Raw genomic sequence first — 23,701 nt, forward strand, 5'->3', positions numbered from 1 at the left:
GCTTTGCTGAGTGCATTGGGTTTAAAAGCATACAGTTTGTTTTGATGTTTGACTGTTCCAACCAAACCAGCCGAAACAAACTTTATTGATATCGTGAAAGTAATGCAGGAACATTTAGAATTGAAAACATTATTGATTGCAGAATGTCTTAAGGTTCATAAGTGGAATCAAAAGAAAGGGGGGTTCATTTCAGGATACGTGGCTGAATTGAAGTTGTCTGAACATTATCAGTTCAGTGTTGGGCTTAATAATATACTGAGAGATTGTTTACTTTGTGGAATCTTACACGAAAGCATTCAAAAACAGCTCTCAACTGAAAGAGCAATTGAAATCACTGTATCAATGGAAACAGCAGCCAGAGACACAATTGAGTTGCAATCAGGAATAAAAGTGAGTGTGAACAAAATTGCAACATCTAAACAGAAACCGGCCTGGCCATACAAATTGTGTTACCATTGTGGCAGAGGCTTACATACACCAGACCAATGCAGATTTAAAGGCGAAACTTGCAGAAAATGCAACAATTAGGCTTTACAATTCTACCGCCAGGACTTAAGAACTTTTTAAAAGCTATTATTAATGCTTTTTGAGATAGTGATTTAGATGCATATCATATTTTTTTTTACTGAGTTAAGTATTGTATGTAATTAGTTTTGCTACAACAAGTGTATGGGACATTGGAAAAAAAGTTGAATTTCCCCATGGGGATGAATAAAGTATCTATCTATCTATCAAAGTAGGACACAGATAAAGAGCATGTTGGGCAGACAAAAGTAAATGGACTGCTTAGGGAAGAGCAAAAGTTAAAAAGTCAAGCTGCAATTTCAAAAAGAGCACTAATCTTAATGTTGTTGATGCAAAGTCTGATAATGATGAGAATGATACAGGATTGTATAGCCTTAAGATTTGCAATGTGAAAAGTAACAATAGACAAGTAATATGACTTACACCAGAAGTTGACCGCAAATTAATTAAAATGGAATTAGACACTGGCTTGACTGTTTCTGTCATTCCACAAAATGAGTTTAAATGACACTTCAAAGAGAGTGAACTGAAGCCTGCAGATATCCAACTAAGAACTTATACTGGAGAAAATATAACCCCTGTGGGAATGATATTCGTAACAGTGAAATACAACAACCAACAACCCACATTGGGCTTGTATATGGTAAATGCAGGTGGGCCAGCATTGTGGGATCATGAGCAGCTGAGACAACTACATCTTGATTGGAGATCCATCTACAATTTGCATGCCACATCCCTTTCAATGGAGTCTACTGAATGTGAATTAAGAAAGGTACTGGATGATGCTACAACAGCGCTCATGGATGGCATTGGAAAACTGAAACATTCCAAGGGTAAAATTGTGTTAAATGAAAATGCCACACCCAAGTTTTACTAAGCCCATCCAGTTCCTTATACCATCCATGTCAAAGTAGACTGTGAGCTAGATTGCATGGAAGCTGAAGGAGTTTTTCCCAATGTTGAGTGGAGCCCATTGGCAATGCCAGAGGTACCAGTAGCCAAGAAGATTGGCTCTATCAGAACCTGTGGTGATTTTAAGGTCACCATCACCCCAGGACTGGAAGAAGATTAATACTTTCTGCACATATTAGTGGATATTTTTGCATACCTTTCTGGAGGAAAACACTTCACCAAAGTGGACTTAGATGAGGCTTTCCCACAGATGGAGATGGAAGAGGAGTCCAAAGTGTTTCTCACCATAAATACCAACAAAGGGCTTTATTTTTGGAGTAGGATCTGCACCTGCACTCTGGCAGAAAGCTATAGACCAGGTGCTGAAAGGCTGCCCAGGCACTGGATGACATCATTATTACCAATGAGGATGACAAGGAACATCTCCAAAATCTCAAGACAGTGTTAAAAAGATCAGAAGATTATGGGTTCAGAGCATGACACAACAAATGTGCATTATTTAAACCAAGCGTCACCTACTGTGGTCACTCTTTTGACCCACAACGCCTACTTAAGCAGTGGTGGATGCCCTACAGCCAAGGGACGTGTCACAGTTATGGTCCTTTCTAGGATTTGTCAATTACTATAACAGGTTCCTGCTAAGCATGGCAACTGTGCTTCACCCTTTGAACTCATTACTTACAGATCGGGAAGAAATAGCAATGGACAAAGCAGTGTGAGGTGTTTTCAAAAAGTTAAAGGAAATGGTGACGTCAGACACTGTACTCACACATAACGATCCATATCGTCCAGTGAAGCTTGTCTGTGATGCCCCACCATATGGTATAGGTGCAGTCATGTTGCATGGTATGAGTGATTGAAGTGAACGCCCCACAGCCTTTGCATGATGTTCTGTTACCGCTGCGGAGAAAAACTATGCACAGATTGACAGAGAAGCCTTGAGTCTGGTTTGGGTGTAAAATGTTTCAACCAGTACCTGTATGGCAGAGACTTTACCCTCATCACTGACCATTAACCACGAGTGTCCATTTTCAATCCACAGAAGGGTGTTCCACTATTTCTTGGTTGACACAATAACAAGATTGAATTCACGAGGACAGCTAGTCATGGAAATGCTGATAAATTAACCCATTTACCCTTGGAAAAGGAAATACCTGAAAAATTTACAAAGGAGGACACTCCACTTGATGTATTCTCCCTAATGCAAATCGAAGGTCTCTCAATTAAAATAGATATGATCAAAAGGGAAATGAGAAAATATCACACACCGTCTCTTGCTACATGGCCACCTACAAAGACTGGAATGTGCAGCAGGAATTTGAATTCCCCCCATTTTTACCAGTGCCAGGCCGAATTTGCCCTTGACGGATTTTGCCTTATGTGAGGATTGAGAGTTGTTGTAACATCCAAACTGAGCTTAAGTATTGAAGGAGCTACATATTGATCATCTTGGCATGGTCAAAATGAAGGTGTTGGTTTGAAGCTTTGTCTGGTGGCCTGGGATAGATCAGCAGATCAAATGGTTTACCATGTCCAGAAGGTACCAAGAGCAGAGACTCTCCACCCATGGGAATGACCTGTATAGCCCTGGCAGAGGATTCATGTGGATTTTGCTGAACCATTCATGGACACAAATTTCTTGTTAGTAGTGGATGCAGCTACAAAGTGACTAGAAGTGTTCCCAATAGCCTCTACCACAGTGTGCACACTATTGATGTGTGTGAGCAATGTCATGCTCATGATAGAAAGGACAGGCAGGAGATGAGGCATAATCACAGCCAGTGGGATGGAACACAGGGCAATAGAAGTGTGGTGCAGTTAAAACAGAAAGCAACAAATACTGAACTGAAAATGTTATATTTGAATGCATGCAGCGTAAGAAATAAAATAGACGATCTTGAAATTCAGCTACAGATTGGCAAGTATAACATTGTGGCCATCTTTGAAACTTGGCTAAATGATGGCTGCCATTGGGAGCTGAATGTCAAAGGATATACGGTTTATCACAAAGATAAGTTAGTAGGCAGAGGGGGTGGTGTGGCTCTGTGTATAAGAAATAATATTAAATCATTAGAAAGGTATGACGTAGGATCGGAAGGTATAGAGTCTCTATGGGTTGAGTTAAGAAATGATGAGGGTAAAAGGACCCTAATGGCAGTTGTATACAGTTGTAAACAGCTGTTTACTATTTACGTCAACAATTTGAATTAAGGCATTGAAAATAACATCAGCAAATTTGCTGATGATACTAAGCTGGTTGGCAGTGTGACATGTGATGAGGATGTTAGGAGAATTCAGGGTGACTTGGATAGGCTGGGTGAGTGGGCAGATACTTGGCAGATGACGTTTAATGTGAATAAGTGTGAGGTTATCCACTTTGGGAGTAAGAACAGGAAGGCAGATTATTATCTGAACGGTGTAAAGTTAGGTAAGGGAGAAATACAAAGAGATCTAGGAGTCCTTGTTCATCAGTCACTGAAGGTGAATGAGCAAGTGCAGCAGGCAGTGAAGAAGGCTAATAGAATGTTGGCCTTTATTACAAAGGGAATTGAGTACAAGAGCAAGGAAATCCTCTTGCATTTGTACAGAGCCCTGGTGAGACCACACCTGGAGTATTGTGTACAGTTTTGGTCTCCAGGGTTAAGGAAGGACATCCTGGCTGTAGAGGAAGTGCAGCGTAGATTCACGAGGTTAATTCCTGGGATGTCTGGACTGTCTTACGCAGAGAGGTTAGAGAGACTGGGCTTGTCCATGCTGGAATTAAGGAGATTGAGAGGGGATCTGATTGAAACATATAAAATTATTAAGGGATTGGACAAGATAGAGGCAGGAAATATGTTCCAGATGCTGGGAGAGTCCAGTACCAGAGGGCATGGTTTGAGAATAAGGGGAAGGTCATTTAGGACAGAGTTAAGGAAAAACTTCTTCTCCCAGAGAGTTGTGGGGGTCTGGAATGCACTGCCTCGGAAGGTAGTGGAGGCCAATTCTCTGGATGCTTTCAAGAAGGAGCTAGATAGGTATCTTATGGATAGGGGAATCAAGGGATATGGGGACAAGGCAGGATCCGGGTACTGATAGTAGTTGATCAGCCATGATCTCAAAATGGTGGTGCAGGCTCAAAGGGCCGAATGGTCTACTTCTGCACCTATTGTCTATTGTCTAAAACAGCAGCTGGGATGTGGATTGCAAATTACAGCAGAAGACAGAAAAGGCGTGTCAGAAGGACAATGTCATGATAATCATTGGGGATTTTAACATGAAAGTGGATTGGGAAAACTAGGCTAGTACTGGACCTCAAGAGAGAGAATTTGTAGAATGTCTAAGGGATGGCTTTTTAGAACAGCTTGTTGTTGAGCCCACTAGGGGATTGGCTGTGCTGGATTGAGTGTTGTGCAATGATCCGGAGGTGATAAGAGAGCTCAAGGTTAAGGAACCCATAGGGAACAGTGATCACAGTATGATTGAGTTCACTTTGAAATTTGAGAAGGAGAAACTAAATTTCAATATGTCGGTATTTCAGTGGAATAAAGGAAATTACAATGGCATGAGAGGGGAACTGCCCAAGGTTGACTGGAAAGGGACACCAGCAGGAAGGACAGCAGAGCAGCAATGGCTGGAGTTTCTGCGAAAAATGAGGGAGGTGCAAGAGAGATATATTCCAAATAAGAAGAAATTTTCAAATGGAAGAAGGACACTATTGTGGCTGACAATTGAAGTCAGAGCCAAAGTGAAAGCAAAAGAGAGGGCATACCAGGAAGCCAAAGGTAGTGGGAAGATAGAGGATTGAGAAGCTTTTAAAAACTTGCAGAAGGAAACTAAGAAGGTCATTAGGAAGGAAAAGATAAATTATGAAAGGAAGCTGGTGACTAATATCAAAGAAGATACTAAAAGCTTTTTTAAGTATATAAAGGGTAAAAGAGAGTTAAGGGTAGGTATAGGACCAATAGAAAATAATGCTGGACATATTGTAATGAAAGACGCAGAGGTGGCAGAGGAACTGAATGTGTATTTTGCATCAGTCTTCACAGTGGAAGACATCTGCAGTATACTGGACATTCAAGAGTGTCAGGGAAGTGAAATATGTGCAGTAAAAATTACGACTAAGAAGGTGCTCAGGAAGCTTAATGGTCTGAGGGTGGATAAATCTCCTGGACCTGATGGAATGCACCCCTGGGTTCTGAAGGAAGTAACTGGAGAGATTGCGGGGGCATTAACAATGATCTTTCAAGAATCGATAGATTCTGGCAATGTAGTGGATGACCGGAAAATTGCAAATGTTACTCCGCTATTTAAGAAGGGTGGAAGGTAGCAGAAAGGAAACTATAGACCTGTAAGCCTGACATCAGTGGTTGGGAAGTTGTTGGAATCGATTGTTAGGGATGAGATTATGACCTGGAGGCATATGACAAGATAGGCAGAAGCCAGCATGGTTTCCTGAAAGGAAAATTCTGCCTGGCAAACCTACTGCAATTCTTTGAGGAAATTACAAGCAGGGTAGACAAAGGAGATGCAGTAGATGTGGTGTACTTGGATTTTCAGAAGGCCTTTGACAAGGTGCTGCACATGAGGCTGCTTAGCAAGATAAGAGCCCGTGGAATTACAAGAAAGGTACTAGTGTGGGTGGAGCAGAAAATAGACAGTGGGAATAAAGGGATCCTATTCTGGCTGGCTGCCAGTTACCAGTGGAGTTCCTCAGGGGTCGGTGTTGGGCCGCTGCTTTTTACGATGTATGTCAGTGATTTGGACAACGGTATCAATGGATTTGTGGCTAAATTTGCCAATAATACAAAGATAGGTGGAGGAGCAGGTAGTGCTGAGGAAACTAGAGAGCCTGCAGAGAGACATAGATAGTTTAGGGAAATGGGCAAAGAAGTGGCAAATGAAATACATTGTTGGAAAGTGTATGGTCATGCACTTTGGTGGAGTAGTTAACAGCCCTGTTTGGCCTAATGTTTATTGATTCATTTTCCCCTTAACACTGTTCGTATTAAAGACTGTGAACAATCAACCTGCTTCAGTGCCTCTCACTCCGCACTTGGGCCATATCCAAACTTAGTAGTACTGGGTCATCCTTTGCGTTCATGCTTTGATCTGCTCAAACCCAGTCTCCGAAGGAGTATGCAAGACAAAGAGCTGAGAGAAATTGAATGCTCCTCAAACAAGGGGGCTCGGTGTTTAACTCCTGGACAAGCAGTTTTTTGGTGAGTGACTACAGAGGTGATCAAAAGTGGGTACTTGGCAAGATGAACACAATATAACACAATAGATATTGAGCCTGGTGTCATCTGGAGACAACACATCTATCAGTTGAGGAGAGCAGTGCCAATTGTTAGAGAAGAAAGGTGGGCAGAGCTGTCAGAGCCACTTCCTGTAGTCACAGAGCCAACTTGGACAACCACCACAGAGGAGGACCCAGAACCTGAGGTTGTTTCACAGCTGCAAGTTTCATATGCCCAGCAGAGTGATGACCCCCCCCCCCCACCCCCTGTCAGGAAAGACATTAAATTTCAAAGTAAATTTTATTATCAAAGTACATATATGTCACCATGTACAACCCTGAGATTTATTTTCTTGTGGGCATGCTCAACAAATCTATAAAGTAGTAACTATAACAGGATCAATGAAAGATCATTGATTGGGGTGGTACAATCCTTTACCGTACAGGTAACCTGGGTTCAATTTCTGCCACTGCCAGTAAGGAGTTTGCACATTCTCTCCCAGTGACCGCGTTTCCTCCGGGTGCTCTGGTTTCCTCCCACAGTTCAAAGACTTACCAGTTGGTAGGTTAATTGTTCATTGTAAATTGTCCCATGATTAGGCTAGGATTAAATTGGGGGTTGCTGGGTGGCATGGCTCAAAGAGGCAGCAGGACCTATTCTGCACTGTATCTCAAAAAGTAAAAAAGTAAATAAAAATAAAAACCAACCAAAGTGCAGAAGACAACAACCTGTGTAAATATAAATATAAATAAATAGCATTAAATAACAAAAACATGAAATAAAGAGCCCTTGAAAGTAAGATCATTGGTTGTAGGAACATTTCAACGATGGGATGAGTGAAGTTGAGTGTAGTTCTCCACTTTTGTTCAAAGGCCTGATGGTTAAGGGGTAGTAACTGCTCTTGAACTTGGTGGTGTGAGTCCTGAGGCTCTTGTACCTTCTACCTGATGGCAACAGTGAAAAGAGAGCATGAACTTGGTGGTGGGGGTCCCTAATGATGGGTGCTGCTTTCCAATGATAGCATTTCATGTAGATATGCTCAGTGGTTGGAAGGACTTTACCCATGATGGACTGGGCTGTATCCAGTACTTTTTTGAAGGATTTTCTATTCAAGGGCATTGGTGTTTCCATACAAAGCTATGATGCAGCCAGTCAATACACTCTCCACTACACATCTATAGAAGTTTGTCAATATTTTAGAAGTCATGCTGAATCTCCACAAACTCCTAAAGAAGTAGAGGCCCTGCTGTGCTTTCTTCACAATTGCAGTTATGTGCTGGGTCCAGGACAGGTCTTCTGAAATAGTAACACCAAGGATCACTGATCCTTTCTATCTCTGATCCTCTGATGAGGACTGGCTCATGGATCTCTGGTTGCTCTCTCCTAAAGTTTATCATCAGTTCCTTGGTCTTGGTGACATTGAGTGAGAGGTTGTTGTTATGACACCATTCAGCCATATTTTCAATCTCCTTCCTAGTGTATATGTTGATTTATCACCACCTTTGATTCAGCCCATGACAGTGGTGTCATCAGCAAACTTGAAAATGGCATTGGAACTGTTTTAGCCACACAGTCATAAGTATAAAGCAAGTAGAGCAGGGGACTAAGCACACAACCCCACAAAAGTGAGAAATCCTCCACAGTGATTAAATCTTTAAGCCTGACTGGGGTAATTTAAAATTTGCTATGTTATAGATGCCTACATAGTTGTATTATATAGCATACTGTGAAACCCCCTGGTTTCCTTGGCTGCGTAAATCTAGGGAAGACACTCTCTGTTCCCCCCAAACTTGTGAGATTGAGACGGCTCTCCCATCCCAAACCCCGGTTTGTGTGGATGCTGTGTAATTTGCTACCCTGTTACAAATTAGTGCCACAAAATGCAAGACAGTACACTACACGTGATTAAAAGAATTATATTTATGAATCTTAACTTAACTGAAGGGTTAGTAAAGAAAAACAAAAAGAAAAGGACCCATTTTAATTAAACAGTCAAATGTACACAAGGTGCAGCTCAACATTTCACATATTCACTGATCCTCAATCAATCATTGTCCTTGCCCAATCATTTACCCACTCTGGGTCAAATCCTATGACCTGCTCTCTCCAGTGTCTTCCCTCTTCGTCTTTCCCTGAACAAAAGCCCCAAGCCCAACCTCACCAGAAAAACCTCCCCTCAGTTCTACTATCATAATTGGATTGCACACGTTCTTTATCATCCCTTAGCAATAACTCAAACAGGCTGAAAGGAGAACAAACTACTCTTACAGAACCGCTAAATGAAATACATCCAGCATAACAGTAAAAATATGGACCAGGGCATTACACACACATATATAATGTGTATATAGGTTGAGATGCATTCTATATTGAGTTGGAGTTTATTGCTAAGCAGGGAGGAGATTTGTGTATTTAATGCTTCAGTAATATTTGAGTAATATTGTAAATAAATTGTTTGATTAAGCATTCTTTGTTGTTTACATAATGCATTATGTAAAAGTATGTAAATGGCATATGTCATTATGCCACCACGTCATATGGGTGCGCCTCACTAAAATTGAAAACAAAACGTACATGTTATTCCCAGTCCCATGTTTTTCTTTTGACTAGTTTTATGTTTTGGAGTTACAAAACATAAGAGTATGCTGTTCTTTATTGCTAGAGGACTTAAAATCAGGAGTAAAGGTTACTAACTGTAATGATAGAAGGTCTTGGTTGGACTACAACTGGAATCCTGTATACCACTTTTGTACACTTCCTGAAGAGGGAGTGCAGTGAAGATTTCTGCAGACTGTCTGCCTAGGATTACAGGTTTCTCATATGAAGAGGGACTGAGTAGGCTCGCCCTCTTATTTTTTACACTTTAAAAGAATGAGTGGTTACTTATAAAAATATACAACATTTTGGTGGATTCTACAGAGTAGATGAGAGAAATACTTTTTCCCAAGTTGAGGAGTCTTAAAATTGGATTCACAGTCTCAAAATAAGGGCTTGGCTTTTTTGGACTGATATAAAAAGAAGATACTTCACTCGAAATTTTTTTACCCTACTGTGTTGTGTCATAGTTATTAGTTGAATTCAAAACAAGATCAATTGATTTCTGCATAGTATAGGGTATGGGGTGGAGCAACAAAATGTGTTCTGGAGTTGCTCAGCCATGATCTTGAGTGATGGAGCAAAGGGTTAAATGGATAACTCTTGCTCCTTGTCTTGTGTAATGTCACAAATTAATAACAGAACGGTCTCACAGTTTTCAAACAAGCATCTTGAAATTGTCTTCCACATATTTAAATTCTTTTTCTTGAATTCTGAGGGATGTATTTTGATTTTCTACAATCCATTTGGTTTGGGGTCTCTTAGTAATTATTAATCAAATTATTCACAATGATGGTGACTAAGATTCCAATAAATAATTATTTATATAGATTATTGAGATGTTATTTTGTTACAGTAGAAAACTCCTTGGTAAATTATGAACAATATATTACAAATAGTTGGCATGACTTGGCTCATTTTTAAAATGGAACAATATGACATATTCTATGTGCATATTGGGAATTGATAGTGATGCCACAATTAAATGCATGTTTCATGCTTTAGCCCTAAATTTATCAAAGAGGATGACTTCTTTCCTACTGAAAGAGACTTCATGCCCTTTGAAAAAGCAATGTGTTTCAGATTAGTCAACTTTTTAACACTCAATGAAACAATTGTTATTTTGCCATTCCAAACAACGTAACATTGAACCACTTTTTGGAACTTGAGATCGTGTGAGCCATTGCTTGTAGTGAAGGAGCATGAGATTTTAAAATTGAGTGGGCCCTTTGTGGCTGTGGTGAACTACATATACCTGTCTGGACTGCTCCTGTGGCTCCTCCCACAGACCCCTGTATAAAGGCGATTGAGGCCTGAGCCCGGCCTCATTCTCCAGGATGTAGTGTTGTTCATTCTTCCAGTCAATAAAAGCTGATATCTCGCTTCTTACGTCTCAGAGTGAGTTATTGATGGTGCATCAGAGGCCTTTTAGCAAAGCTTGAGATCATTAGGTAATTAGGCACTTGACAAGGGCTGATAAAAAGAAGTTAGTTTTAGTAGGACCCAGCAGAGGAAATTTACAGCTGTCAGGTCTCTGGCACTGAGTTTGGCTCTGTGACCCAGAATGGAAGGGGTGAAGAAGAGGTGAGCAATAGTGACAGGGGAACAGACAGGAGTTTTTTTGGACAAGAATTAGATTCCTGGGTGATATGTTGCCTCCCAGGTGCCCAGGTCAAAGACATCTCTGACAGCCTTATTAGTATCAATGACATAGGAAGGAAGTGTGATGAAGTCCAGCAAAGTGAGTTCTGGGAGTTAGGTGCTAACTTAAAGGATTAAGTTAGCATCCAGGGTGGTGATATTAAGATTGCTAACCATGCCACACGCTAGTGAGGCAAGAAATAGGGAAAAAAATATAGTTTAATGCATGGCTAAGGAGATGGTGCAGGAGGGAGGGCTTCAGACTTTTGGATCATTGGGTTCTTTTCCAGGAAAGGTACAAGCCTGACAGTTTGCAACTGAACTGGAAGGAGACCAATGCACTTGTGGGAAGGTTGAAAATAGTGGGACTAATGCTTTGAGTTGTGTCTACTTCAATGCAAGGAGTATTGCAGACAAGGCAGTTAAGCTTGGAGAATGGATCAGTATGTGGAATTATATTATTGGAGCTGTTAGTGAAACTTTGTAAGAGGGGTAGTTCCTGGATTCCATTGTTTTAGACATGATAGAGAAGTGGTATTAAAAGGGGAGGGATGGCATTACTAATCAGGGAAAATGTCATGACAGGCTCAGACAGGACAGACTAGATGAGTCGCCTGTTGAAGCTATATAGGTGGGACTGAGGAATAAGAAAGCGATGACCATGTTAACAGAATTGTATTACAGATGTTATGACCCCAGCCCCCTCCTTTGTGAGAATCGCAAGAGCCCTAGTCAAGGGGGGGTCAAATGACCCAAGAGGGGGAGAGATGTGCTGAATAGACACAGGAAAATGGGAGAGAGAGGGAGACGTGCTGAAGACCACGTTCCCCCGGGAAGCAGAATAAAGCGACTCTGACTATTGTCTCATGAAGACCACGTGTAAAGCCCTCGGGCAAAGTGGGCTGGTTGAGAGAGAGATTGACACCGGTGATCCCGTGAGGAAGTATAAAGGAGGGTCTGGGGGGGAGGACCCCTTGAGACGCACCAGAAGACACGCTAGAATTCCTGCGACAGCGTTTTGATAGCGACAGCCGGTGGTGGGGTTCGTGTGCGTCTTTTCCTTGCCTGGGATTGGCGACCTCACCACGGAAGAACGGCCTAGCTACAGGGGAGGCCACAGATGAGAGTCCATTCCCCCAACGAGACTTCCGACGAACTCCTACAGGTTGGAAAACCTGTCGGGTAAATGTTTCATTCAATCTCTCTCTTTCTAACAAAAGTGCACCAACGCGACACCACAACGACGGCAGCTGGTGGAACTGCAGTGACCGCAAAAGACTTTTAGATATCCAGCAAACAATATATATCTACATTACCCCTAGACAACGATAGAGCTTATTTCTGATTGATTATTACTATACCTGTGCTTTAGATTGAGTTGTGACGACGTATATGATCTGAATGTTTTGTATTAACCATACATTTGTGCCCCTTTATAAATAAAAACGTTTGAAAATAGTAGCATCAGGCTTCAGCGGACCTCTCTATCTTTGCTGATAAGTCACCCGGTTACTGGGGAACGTAACACAGACTACCCAAAAGTCAGCGGAATTTGGGGGAACAAATTTGTAGAGAGCTTGCTGACTGTTGCAAGAAACATAAGGTTGTGATAGTAGGTGATATTAACTTTCCACGTAATGACAGGGAATCACACACTGTAAAAGGACTAGATGGAAGAGAGTTTGTCAAATATGCTTGGGGAAAGTTTTCTTAATTAATATATATAGAGGTCTCAACTAGAGAGAATGCAATACTCGATCTCCTCTTAGGGAATGAGATAGGGTGGGTGACAGAAGTGTGTGTAGGGTGCACTTTGGATCTAGTGATCACAATTCCATTAATATCAAGCTAATTATGGAGAAGGATAGGTCTGGTCCTAGGACTGAGATTCAGAATTGAAGAAAGGATCTGGCAGGTGTGGATTGGGATAGGATGTTTCCAGGTAAGTGGGAGGCCTTTAAAAGTGAGATATTGAGAGTAAAGAGCTTATAAGTTTCTGTTGGAATAAAGGGCAAGGCTAACAGATTTAGGGAACCTTGGTTTTTGAGGGACATTGAGTCCCTGGTTAAGAAGAAGGAAGTGCACAGAAAGTATAGGCAGGCAGGAACAAATGAGGTGCTATGGGGTATAAGAAATACAAGAGAACACTTAAGAAGGAAATCAGGAGGGCTACAAGAAGACATAATGTTGCTTTGGCAGACAGTGTGACAAAGTATCCCAAGGGCTTCTACAGATATATTAAGAACAACTGGATAGCAAGGGAGAAAAGAGATGGGCAAAATCTTAAATGGATATCTTGCATCTGTATTTACTTTGGAGATGAACAGGGTCAAAGGACTGAAGCAGAACAATAGTGAGATCATGAACTGTATCTAGATTACAGAAGAGGAGGTGCTTGTTGTCTTGAAGCAAACTAGAGTGGATAAATGCCCAGGACCTGATAAGGTGTCCTCTTGGACCTTGTAGGAGGCAAGTGTAAAAATTGCAGGGGCCCTAGCAGAGAGTTTTAAACCATCCATTACACAATTGAGGTGTTGGAGGATTGAAGGATAGCTAATGTTGTACTATTGTTCAAGAAATGCTCCAAGAATAACCCAGGAAATTATACGTTGGTGACCCTGATATCAGTAGTGGGTAAATTATTGGAAGGTATTCTACAGGACCTGATATATACGAATTTAGATAGACAGGACCTAAGAAGGAATGGTCAGCATTGCTTTGTGTATGGTAGGTCATGTCTAACCAACCTTATGGAGTTTTTTTCTGGAAGTTACCAGGAAAGTTGATAAAGTTGATGAAGGCAAAGCAGTGGATGGACTTTAGCAAAGCCTTTAACAAAGTCCCATGTGGGTGGTTTGGTCAAGAAGATTTAGTTGCTTGGTATTGAGGTCAAAGTGGTAAATTGGATTCAACATTGGCTTTGTGGGAGAAGCAAGAGAGTGGTATTAGATAGCTGCCTCTCTGATTGGAGGCCGGTGACGAGTGGTGTGTCACAGGGATCTGTGCTGGGTCTATTGTTGTTTGTCATCTATATCAATGATCTAGATGATAATGTGGTAAACTGGATCAGCAAATTTGCAGATGACACCAAGATTGGAGTGTAGTGGACAGCAAGGAAAGCTATCAATGTTTACAGCATGATTTGGACCAGCTGGAAAAATGGGCTGAAAAATGACAGGTGGAATATAATGCAAACAAGTGTGAGGTGTTGTACTTTGGGAGGAAAAACCAGGGTAGGTCTTACACAGTGAATGTTAGGGCACTGAGGAGTGTGGTAGAACAAAGGGATCTGTGAATACAGGTTGATAATTAATTGAAAGTGATGTCACAGGTAGATAGGGTTGTAAAGAAAGCTTTTGGTACATTGGTTTTCATAAATCACAGTATTCTATATAGGAGTTGGAATGTTATGTTGAAGTTGGAGAAGATGTGAGTAAGGTCAAATTTTGAAATTTTGAGCAAATTTTCAGTGGTTCTGGTCACCTATCTACAGGGAAGATATCAATAAGATTGACAAAGTATGGAGAACATTTACAAAGGTATTGCTGGGACTTGAGGACCCAAGTTATGGGGTAAGGTTGAATAGGTTAGGACTTTTATCACTGGAGCATTGAAGAACGAAGAGAGATCTGATAGATGCAAAGAGCAACTTCTTCACTCAGAGGGTGGTGCAAGTATGGAACAAGCTCCAAGCGGACGTGGTGGATGAGGATTTGGATGCAACATTTAAGAGAAGTTTGGATAAATACATGGATGGGAGGCATATGGAGGGCTATGGTCCATGGGACTAGGCAGAATAACTGTTCGGCACAGATTAGATGGGACAAATGGCTTGTGTCTATGCTGTAGTGCTCTATGACCCTGGTATTACAACAAACATGGCAGGATTCTTTTACCTTCTTTAATCATATTACAGTCTTAAAGATCCATAACCATTGCACATTGTAGAATTCCATTTTCATCAGACACAGGATGTGACAAAAAAAGGAAAAGCATTCTGAAAACAATTGGAACCTGTTTTCTTATACACTGGTAGAATATGACTTTGGAGCTCATGTACAGTTTCTATTCTTAAAATAACATCTGTAGTAGCACTGAGTGATATCTAGGAAATTCTTGAAAGGAAAGAAGAAAACCAGTGCCTATTCAATGGATATCATACATTTATTAAAGAAATAGAATGTGCTATGTTCTTGCTCTAAATACAGTATGCCAAGAAAGATGTTTTCTTTCAATGATTTCAGTAACGCATCATACCAAACCTGCTACTCCAGAGCCTCATCCCAGTGAGCTGATGTTGCCTTGTAATTCAAAGTCAATATATTACCCTGATATAAGAACAGCATGTGCCACAACAATAGCATTCAATGTCAGATGCCCACAGTAATTGAAAGACTGCTGGTTTTCTGTACATTGCCAAATTTTTGACTCCAATTATAAAGATTTAGGGCTTCTTGCAGAATCTGAAGACCAAAGCAAAGGATGAGAACTACAATGAGGTTAGTTAGTTTAATATGAATATAGATGGCATCCAGGATAAAAATATTTCAGTGGTATCTGTTTCCACTACTGCACCTGCTGTATTTGAACAAGTGCTCATCTCATCTTCATGAGTAATATAAATTACTGCTGGTACCTTAGGGTTCTAACTATAGAACTGGACTAGCCCAGTACTCATGAGTTATGACAGCACCAGTAACATTATACTGTTGTATATTCACTTACGTCAACTTGTACATCTACAGAATACCTTTTAAAAATCAGTTAATATTATTTTATGCACTCTATGTGATATACGTACTTGTGTGTATATATAGTATGTGTTTTTGCATCTTGGTCCCTAAGGAACATTGTTTTGTTTAGCTGTATACATGTGAATGGTTGAATGACAATAAACTGAACTTGAACTTGAAACAGATAAATTCAGATTAATCTTTAATCTTCCACACCTACTATTAAAAAAAACAATGCCAAAGAGTTGGAGCCAGCCATCACATTCATCATCTATTGTGTTTCTGTTTTTAAAAAGTGTAGAAACAGTTAACACTTTAAGGTAATGAAGGTAAGTGTGAAATAACCCATAAATATATATTTCTAAGAACTATTCTTTTCCAATTGACTTTGTTCTGTTCAACAAAGTGAAGACATGCCATTCTTATACTGAAATGATTTATCATGGAACAAGGATTTTTTCACATAAATTGAAATTCATATAAAACTACTTTGTATTTGTGAGTCATAGATCTCATGATACATATAAATTTATAGAAAGTCTAAGTAAATTTAATCTGCTGTAGTAGAGTTGCCAAAATGCAGCTTTGATATGAAATACTAATGCGTTTTGTAACATATTTTACTTTTCAGTAATGTGCAGAAAAACGCTTACGCCATCACAGTGCTCATTCTCTAACATCATTAACACAAGCTGAGTTCTTAAAAAGTGTGAACAAAATTCAAGAGATTAATATATAGCTATAATAATTACATGCCACAGAATAACTTGAGAAAACATAAAACATCTATTCCATTTTGAAATTCAGATGAATTTCATAAACCACTAAGTCTTTGTTCACACGAGGAAATCTGCAGATGCTGGAAATTCAAGCAACACACGCAAAATGCCGGTGGAACACAGCAGGCCAGGCAGCATCTATAGGGAGAAGCGCTGTCGACGTTTCGGGCCGAGACCCTTTGCCAAGTCTTTGTTCAGTTTATTATGGTGAAAACTGCCATGCTAACAATTCCTCATTTCAGTTATAAAGCACGTAAAATTATAAAATACTTCTTGCATTGCACTTAAAATTAAATGATATCACTTTATAAATATGATAATGTACCAATGAATGCCTTTTGTAGCTTGGTGGTGTTATTTTGCAACACATTCATTAGATGAAAAGCATAATTGTACTTTTTTGTTTATCAATCTAAGTTGCTTAGAATTAAATGTGCACATGTTAATAATAATTATAAGATGTATTGTTAAAAAGTAGTAACATGAGACATAGTTTACATATGTTTCCAACTTTCTTTACCAATGTGGAAAATATCATATTTTGTCTAGGCGTGATTAGCATCCAGTCAGAAATCTTGTTTTAAGACTTTATTTACCTAATTGAAAAGAAACATCTTTAAGCTTCAACAGATCCATTCTTTAAAAAATTAGTGAAACATTGGCCTAAAAATTCTAACAAGCAGCTTACCTACTTAATCATCCATTGAATGGGTCCCATAGTGCAATTTCTTTCAGAAACCCAGTTGGAATCAGAGCTATATAGCACATAAACAGGCCCTTTGGCCCAACCCATCCACTCAGTCTAGATGATATCTGCACTAATCCAATTTTCCAGCATTTGGCTCAAATCCCTCTATTCCTTTCTGATCCTTGTACCTGTCCAAATTCATTTAAATACTGTGATTGTACCTGCCTCTAGCACCTCCTCTGTCAGCTTGTTTCATATACCTACCACCTTCTGTGTGAAAGCATTTGCCTCTCAGACTCCCCTTTAAATATTTCCCCTATCACCTTAAGCCAATTTTCTCAAGTTTTAGACTCTTCTACCATTCAAAAAAAACTGTGACTTTCTATGCCCCTCTATAATGTAATCCCTCAGCCTCAAGTGCTCCAGTGAGAACAATCCCAGTCTATGTAACCTCTCTTTCTAATTAATGCTTTCCATTTCAGGTAACATCCTGTTGAATCTCTTCGGCACTCTTTCTAACACTATCTAATTTTTTTCTGTAGTGTGGTGACCAGGCAATATTCAAAGTGTGCTCTAACCAATGTTCTGAGTGAGGGTCTGACCTGATTGAAGTCTTCAAAATAACAATTAGAACCCTGCCCATAGAACTGATTTGAAGGCTCGAATCAGGTCAGAACAGGCTTCCTGGAAGAAATTGCACCATTGGACTCACTCAAGTGAGAGTTAAGCAACTCTCGAGGCAGAAAAAGTTATCAGTGGTTTAATGTTTGTAAATATCTCATAAACATCCACTAACATGCAAACCATTCTAAAGCTATCAATAAAATGCTTTCCATTATTTAAGTATAGACACTTAAAAACATGAACAAACAAAAGATTCATATAAACTCTTCAAAAATATTACTTAAAATTATAAATTAACTTATACTTTTCCCTTACGTTCATTCATCAACATTAAAACGAATGGGGTTGACGTTCCTCTACCTGTTTAGACCCAGCTCAGAAATATTTGGTAGAGCTTGTGTTGTATCATCTGACTCCAGCATTGGAGTGCAGTGATCTTGTCAGCGTAGAGCAACCACGCAGAAATTCTGCATTTTTGCTTCAGGCAAGATGGGAATGCCAAACTTGTGGGCAGTCAGAAGGTAAATAACAATTTTACATGGCAGTACAAACTAAAACAGAAGATTTTAACCATCAAATTAAAATCATGTCAATATTCAGTCATGGTGGAATATGTAGAGAAAGCAATGTGATAGGGTTTAGAACTAGATTGTATTATACCACAGTGGTCTATTTTTAAATGGCATGAACAGTTTTGGCACACATCATAAATAAATCAGGATAGATTTAATGATGGAGGTCATTTTGCTCATTGAGTCTGTGGCGATCAATAAAGAACCACCCAGCAGTTGTACAATTGTAGCAAAGATAAACAGTAATTGGTTTTTGCCATTAATAGTATCCATGCAAGTCCAAGTACCTTTTAAATGTAATGAGAATTTTTCCTTCTATCACACTTAATCAGTGAAAAATGATCTGGACACCACACAACATTTTAAGATCTTACCAATTTAGATAAAAGGATCAATATATTATCATACAAGATAAATTTCCTCAAATTAAAATGATGAATAAGCTTTAATGAAAATGACTTTAAAAATGCAGCAACAGGCCAAAGATTAAAGACTGCAGGCCCAGTGAGGTGCAAAGTTCATTCAACAGGGCTAGGGGTTAAAAAAATCCCAGAGGATAAGCTGTAAAGGGTCAATAATTGCAGGAAAAAAATAGCATTCTCTTTAGCTTTAAGTTCTTTTTCAGCAGCTCACACTAGAGGAGTGTGTATCAGGTCAGAGCCCCCAGCAACAAGTATACCCCCTTAGATACTGCTGGGGGAGGAGAATGACCCATCAGGCTGGTGGCACCCCTGTGGCTGGCTCTGTGCCTTGACAGGAAAGAGTCAAGTCAGGCAGTGTGGCAGTTATAGGGGACTCGATAGTTAGGAGGAAGAAAGGAGAATCTATGGCCACAAAAGAGACACCAGGATGGTGTGTTGTCTCTCAGGTTCCAGGGTCCATGAGTGGTTGCAGGATATTCTCAAGGGGAAGGGGTAACAGACAGAGGTTGTGGTGCAAATGACATAGGCAGAAAAGGGGAAGAGGTTCTACACAGTGAGTAGACAGAGTTAGGAAAGAGGCTGAAGAAAAGGACCTCCAAGGTTGTAACCTCCAGATCACTCCCTGTGCCACCAGCTAGAGCAGGCAAGAACAGGGTGATAGCACAGATGAATGAGTGGCTGCGGAGATGGTGCAGGGGACAGGGTTTCAAGTTCTTTGATCATTGGAACCTTATCTGGGAAAGGGGTGACCTGTACACGTACCTGAACTGGAGGGGAACCAATATCCTGGCTGGGAGGTTTTCTGATGCTACTCGGGAGAGTTTAAACTGGTTTTGCAGGAAGCTGGGATCCGGAGCCCCGGGTCAGTAAGGGAAGGATCCAACCAGAAGGTAAATATCAGGGAAAATATTGAAAGGCAAAATTGAAATAACAGGTATGATGGGTCGGATAATTTGAAGTCTGCCTATTTTAATGCCAGGAATATTATGGGTAAAGGTGATGAACTTAGAGCATGGATCAGTACATGGAATTATAATGTTGTGACCATTACAGAGACTTGGTTGAGAGAGGGGCAGGAATGGGTGATTAATGCACCAGGTTTTCAAAGTTTCAGAACAGGTAGAGGAGGAGGTAATGGGGAGTGGGGGGGAGTTGCACTACTAATCAGGGATAATATCACAGCTGCACTCAGGTGAGGCATAATGAAGGGGTCAGACACTGAACCCATTTGGGTAGAACTCAGGAATAGGAAGGGTGCACTAGAAATGTTGCACAGATGAAGCTTGCAATATAATTGATTGTAGTCCATTCGGGGGATGACCAAATTGAGGTATTAAAGGTAATGAAACAGTTTGTTAAGTCAGATGGAAACTATTTCCTCTGGTGGGAAAATGTAGAGCAAGAATGCATCAAGTTAGATCCAGGGAGTTCAAGGGTAAGGTCAACAAGCCCTTCACCTGGTGGATATCTGGATCTCACCACAAATGGTAGTTGAGACTCTGCCAACTAAAAACAAACTTTCAAACTGACACTGATACATTTTGTTAGTTAAGGTCTTAAGGGATACAAAACCAATGTTTAAATAGAGTTAAACTTCAGATCAACCATGAACAAACTGAGTGATGGAACCTGCTCAAGGGGCAAATAGCCAATTTCACTTTGTATATTTTGTTTACTTTCAGGCACATTAAATATTTTCGTAGCATATATTTTAAAACAATTGTATTTCAAACATTGTTATATAATCCAAGTACTGAAATACTAACCAACATCTTTTTACTGTTGAGTCTTTGGCTGGGTTCTGCAAAGGACAAGATCATAAAGTGATGTGGTTATCGCTGGTGGATGATTGACTCTCTGTAGCAGTATCATACATTGAACTGTAGGTGGTGTCAATGACCTGTTTGCAGTGATTGTACTTTAGCTGAATCACAAGAGGATTTTTTTAAACATTTAAACCAAATTGACAATTAGATTTCCTAACAATTTAAATTAAATAAACCAAATTTTAAAGTATTTCAGTATGGTAATAAGCAAAGTTACCTGGGATAAGGATCACTATGTGGTTCCCTGATGAGAAAAAATGAAAATAATTAAATCATGAATAAACGATTAACTAACAGTTATATAGATAAATAATTCAGTGATACATATTTATTTAACAAATATATTGAGAATAAACTTACGATATTCCCACACAGACAAAAAAAATGTAAAATGTCTCCTCGTGCCATGTTAAACTTCAGTGCAAATATTTGTTGTTACTTTCTACAAGTGTGCATGAGAGGTGATGGTCTCCAGTTGGTTACAGTGCTGATCAGATTACCATGCTGAATAAATTCAGTGAATCATCAAAATGTGACAAAAGTTATTAAAGAAATAAAAGGAAGTATCACTTTATGAATTTTTTTCCCCACTGGTCTTCTGAATTGTCCATTCTTTACCAGTGAAATGAAATTATGAACCTGTGCTATTTATTATACTTCAACATTTTTATTGTACTGGATAATGTTTTGATCATAAAATATTAATTTTGCCTTTTTGTTCTAGGGCAAATTTATAATTTACTTTCAAAAGCCCACTATAACATAATAAAGGAATACTTATTCTCAATAAAGTGCATTTGTAATTGTTTATTAATTTCTGATGACATATTATGATTACTTTTATTTCTACACATTGTAAATGTATAAGTTACTTAATGTTATGTATGTGTTTTACAGTAATAAGCATAAATATAATTTACATCTCGATAAAATCCTCATCTAAAACATTAGTTCTTTGACTATTCTAATGCAACAATACAACACAATCATTTTCTTTAAATGAAAAATATTACGTCTTTGAGAGTAGAAAACATATTCCATGTTCCATTCTCACATGTGTTTTGGTCGCCCACTGGATTTCCAAATCAAGCAGTGATTGCTTCCTAACAAACTTTTGCCTGTTTGCAATTGCTACCAATTGTAGATCTTTTCCTTCTTGTGCACACACTGTGAAATGCAAACAACAGCCTTGCTGATCACCTTTACTTGGCAGCAGTGGGGCTTCCTCTCATTCTGCCACAGATTAAATTTAAGAACCAATTGATTTCAACAAAGATAGTAAGATAAAGAATTGGAAGCAAAGGGGAATATTGCTTTGCTTTTTTTTTATATTGTCTTTTGAGTTAATCTTATACGTTAGGGGTGAGGAGGAATTAGCACAGAAGAGGAGTTGGGACCTGGGGTATATTAGCCATCATTCACCAGAATTCCCTCGTTAATTCTCTCTGCTCTATCTCCCTATATACACATATACACTTAGTGGACACTTTTATTAGGTACAGGAGGTACTGAGTGTATTCCTGTATGTTCATGGACCGAAGACTGTTGTGCGTGAAAATCCCAGATCAGCAGTTTCTGAGATACTCAACCACCTCGTCTGACACCAACAATCATTCCATGGTCAAAATCACTTAGATCACATTTATTCCCCATTCTGATGTTTGTTCTGAACAACAACTGAACCTCTTGACCATGTCTACATGGTTTTATGCATTGAGTTGGTGCCACATAATTGGCAGATTAGGTATTTGCATTAACGAGCAGATGTACAGGTGTACCTAATAAAGTGGCCACTCTAAGTACTTTCCTCTGACATCAACTGCTTTTTTTTGGTCTAACATCTATATGGTGCTAAGTCAGATAGATACTGGTATTATTTTTACAACATTGAATGCACTTTTATGAATGCTAATTTCTGTTGTTTACTGCAGTGTAACTGTAATCTGGAGTTAAACTAAACTACCAGAGTTCTTGCATATATTGTAAATATATTTTAATGTTTTAAACATCAATAGATTGAGAATGCTTCTGTCTTTTCCTTCTCGTAGTAGCTGGTTACTTGAAACACCAAATATGCACTCACAGTACACTTTGCAATTAAATTAATTTTTAGTTACATTTGACAGTCCAGATTAGTTTATGAATGTCATTAAGGTGCTTATTTAATTCTAACCTTTTGATCTGAAAGAAAATTAAAAAATACTCCTTCATTCAGCAAACAAAATAAATATCTATGTTCAATATATACAACAAAGAAGATGTATACATTGATTCTTAATAATACATTGCATATTTCATTGCCATTACATATTATAAATAATAAGAACTTACTGTTGGTCCAAAATAAGAGGAACTCTGGATGTATCAGAATTAAAGGGGAGTCGAGAAGGTGCCCTTTCTCCAGTTCTTGCATTAAACATGGGGAGAGTGGATAGAGGCCGCAAGCCATCCCTGCTCTTAGCCAGATTCCTGAGTTCATTGGTATCATCTTGAATTGAATGGTGATGGACAAGTTGAATACTGAAAAGAAAAGGCAAAAGTTAAATAATCATACATTTTATCTTCCTGGACAGAAGCTCTACAGTTTTCATTGGTGGAACAGGAGTCCCAGTCAGCTGAGCCTGACCTCCTTGAAGTTTCTGAAGTTAGCAAGTACATCGATTAATATCATTGTGGTTAATATTATTTTATGTGCTGTATGTGATGTATGTACTGTGTTTTGCATCTTGGTCCCTGAGAAAAGGTGTTTTGTTTACCTGCTGTATACATGTGTACAGCTGAAGGACAATAATCTAAAAACTTCTCCATGAACTTTAACTTGAACGTAGCTCCAGCAAAAACTCAGGTCAATATGGATGCATCTTTGGTAGTTTGGGGGAAGACGTAGGTGGTGGAGTGGTTGGATATGTACGACATGGTGTTGGATTGTTATGTAGCCGGCAATGTCTGAAATAGAGTAATGGGGAATTTGAAAATTATCTTCCTTGTAAAATTATCTTTGAGAATCTATCAGAGAATTACTTATAATGTTATTATACTCAATCAACCACTTTCATAGAACATAGAACAATTCAACGCAGTACAGGCCTTCGGCCCACGATGTTGTGCTGATCTTTTAACCAAGATCAATCTAACGCTTCGCTCCCACATGGCCCTCCATTTTTC

General features: G+C 39.3%; 1 protein-coding gene across 1 annotated transcript in view; it reads right to left on the reverse strand.

Moving 5' to 3' along the window:
* Positions 1–14,779: 14,779 nt before the first annotated feature.
* Positions 14,780–23,701, reverse strand: part of sgca (sarcoglycan, alpha) — a 40,715-nt gene continuing 31,793 nt past the window's right edge. Inside the window, exons 9-12 of the mRNA XM_073071655.1 lie at positions 22,868–23,056; positions 20,754–20,780; positions 20,477–20,511; positions 14,780–17,000 (exon numbers count right to left, since the gene is read on the reverse strand). Coding sequence (XP_072927756.1) covers positions 20,487–20,511; positions 20,754–20,780; positions 22,868–23,056 — 241 coding nt within the window. The 3' untranslated portion in view covers positions 14,780–17,000; positions 20,477–20,486. The remainder of the gene's footprint in view (positions 17,001–20,476; positions 20,512–20,753; positions 20,781–22,867; positions 23,057–23,701) is intronic.

Source organism: Hemitrygon akajei, chromosome 18 (genome assembly GCF_048418815.1).
Source record: "Hemitrygon akajei chromosome 18, sHemAka1.3, whole genome shotgun sequence".
In the NCBI taxonomy this organism is placed as follows: Eukaryota; Metazoa; Chordata; class Chondrichthyes; order Myliobatiformes; family Dasyatidae; genus Hemitrygon; species Hemitrygon akajei.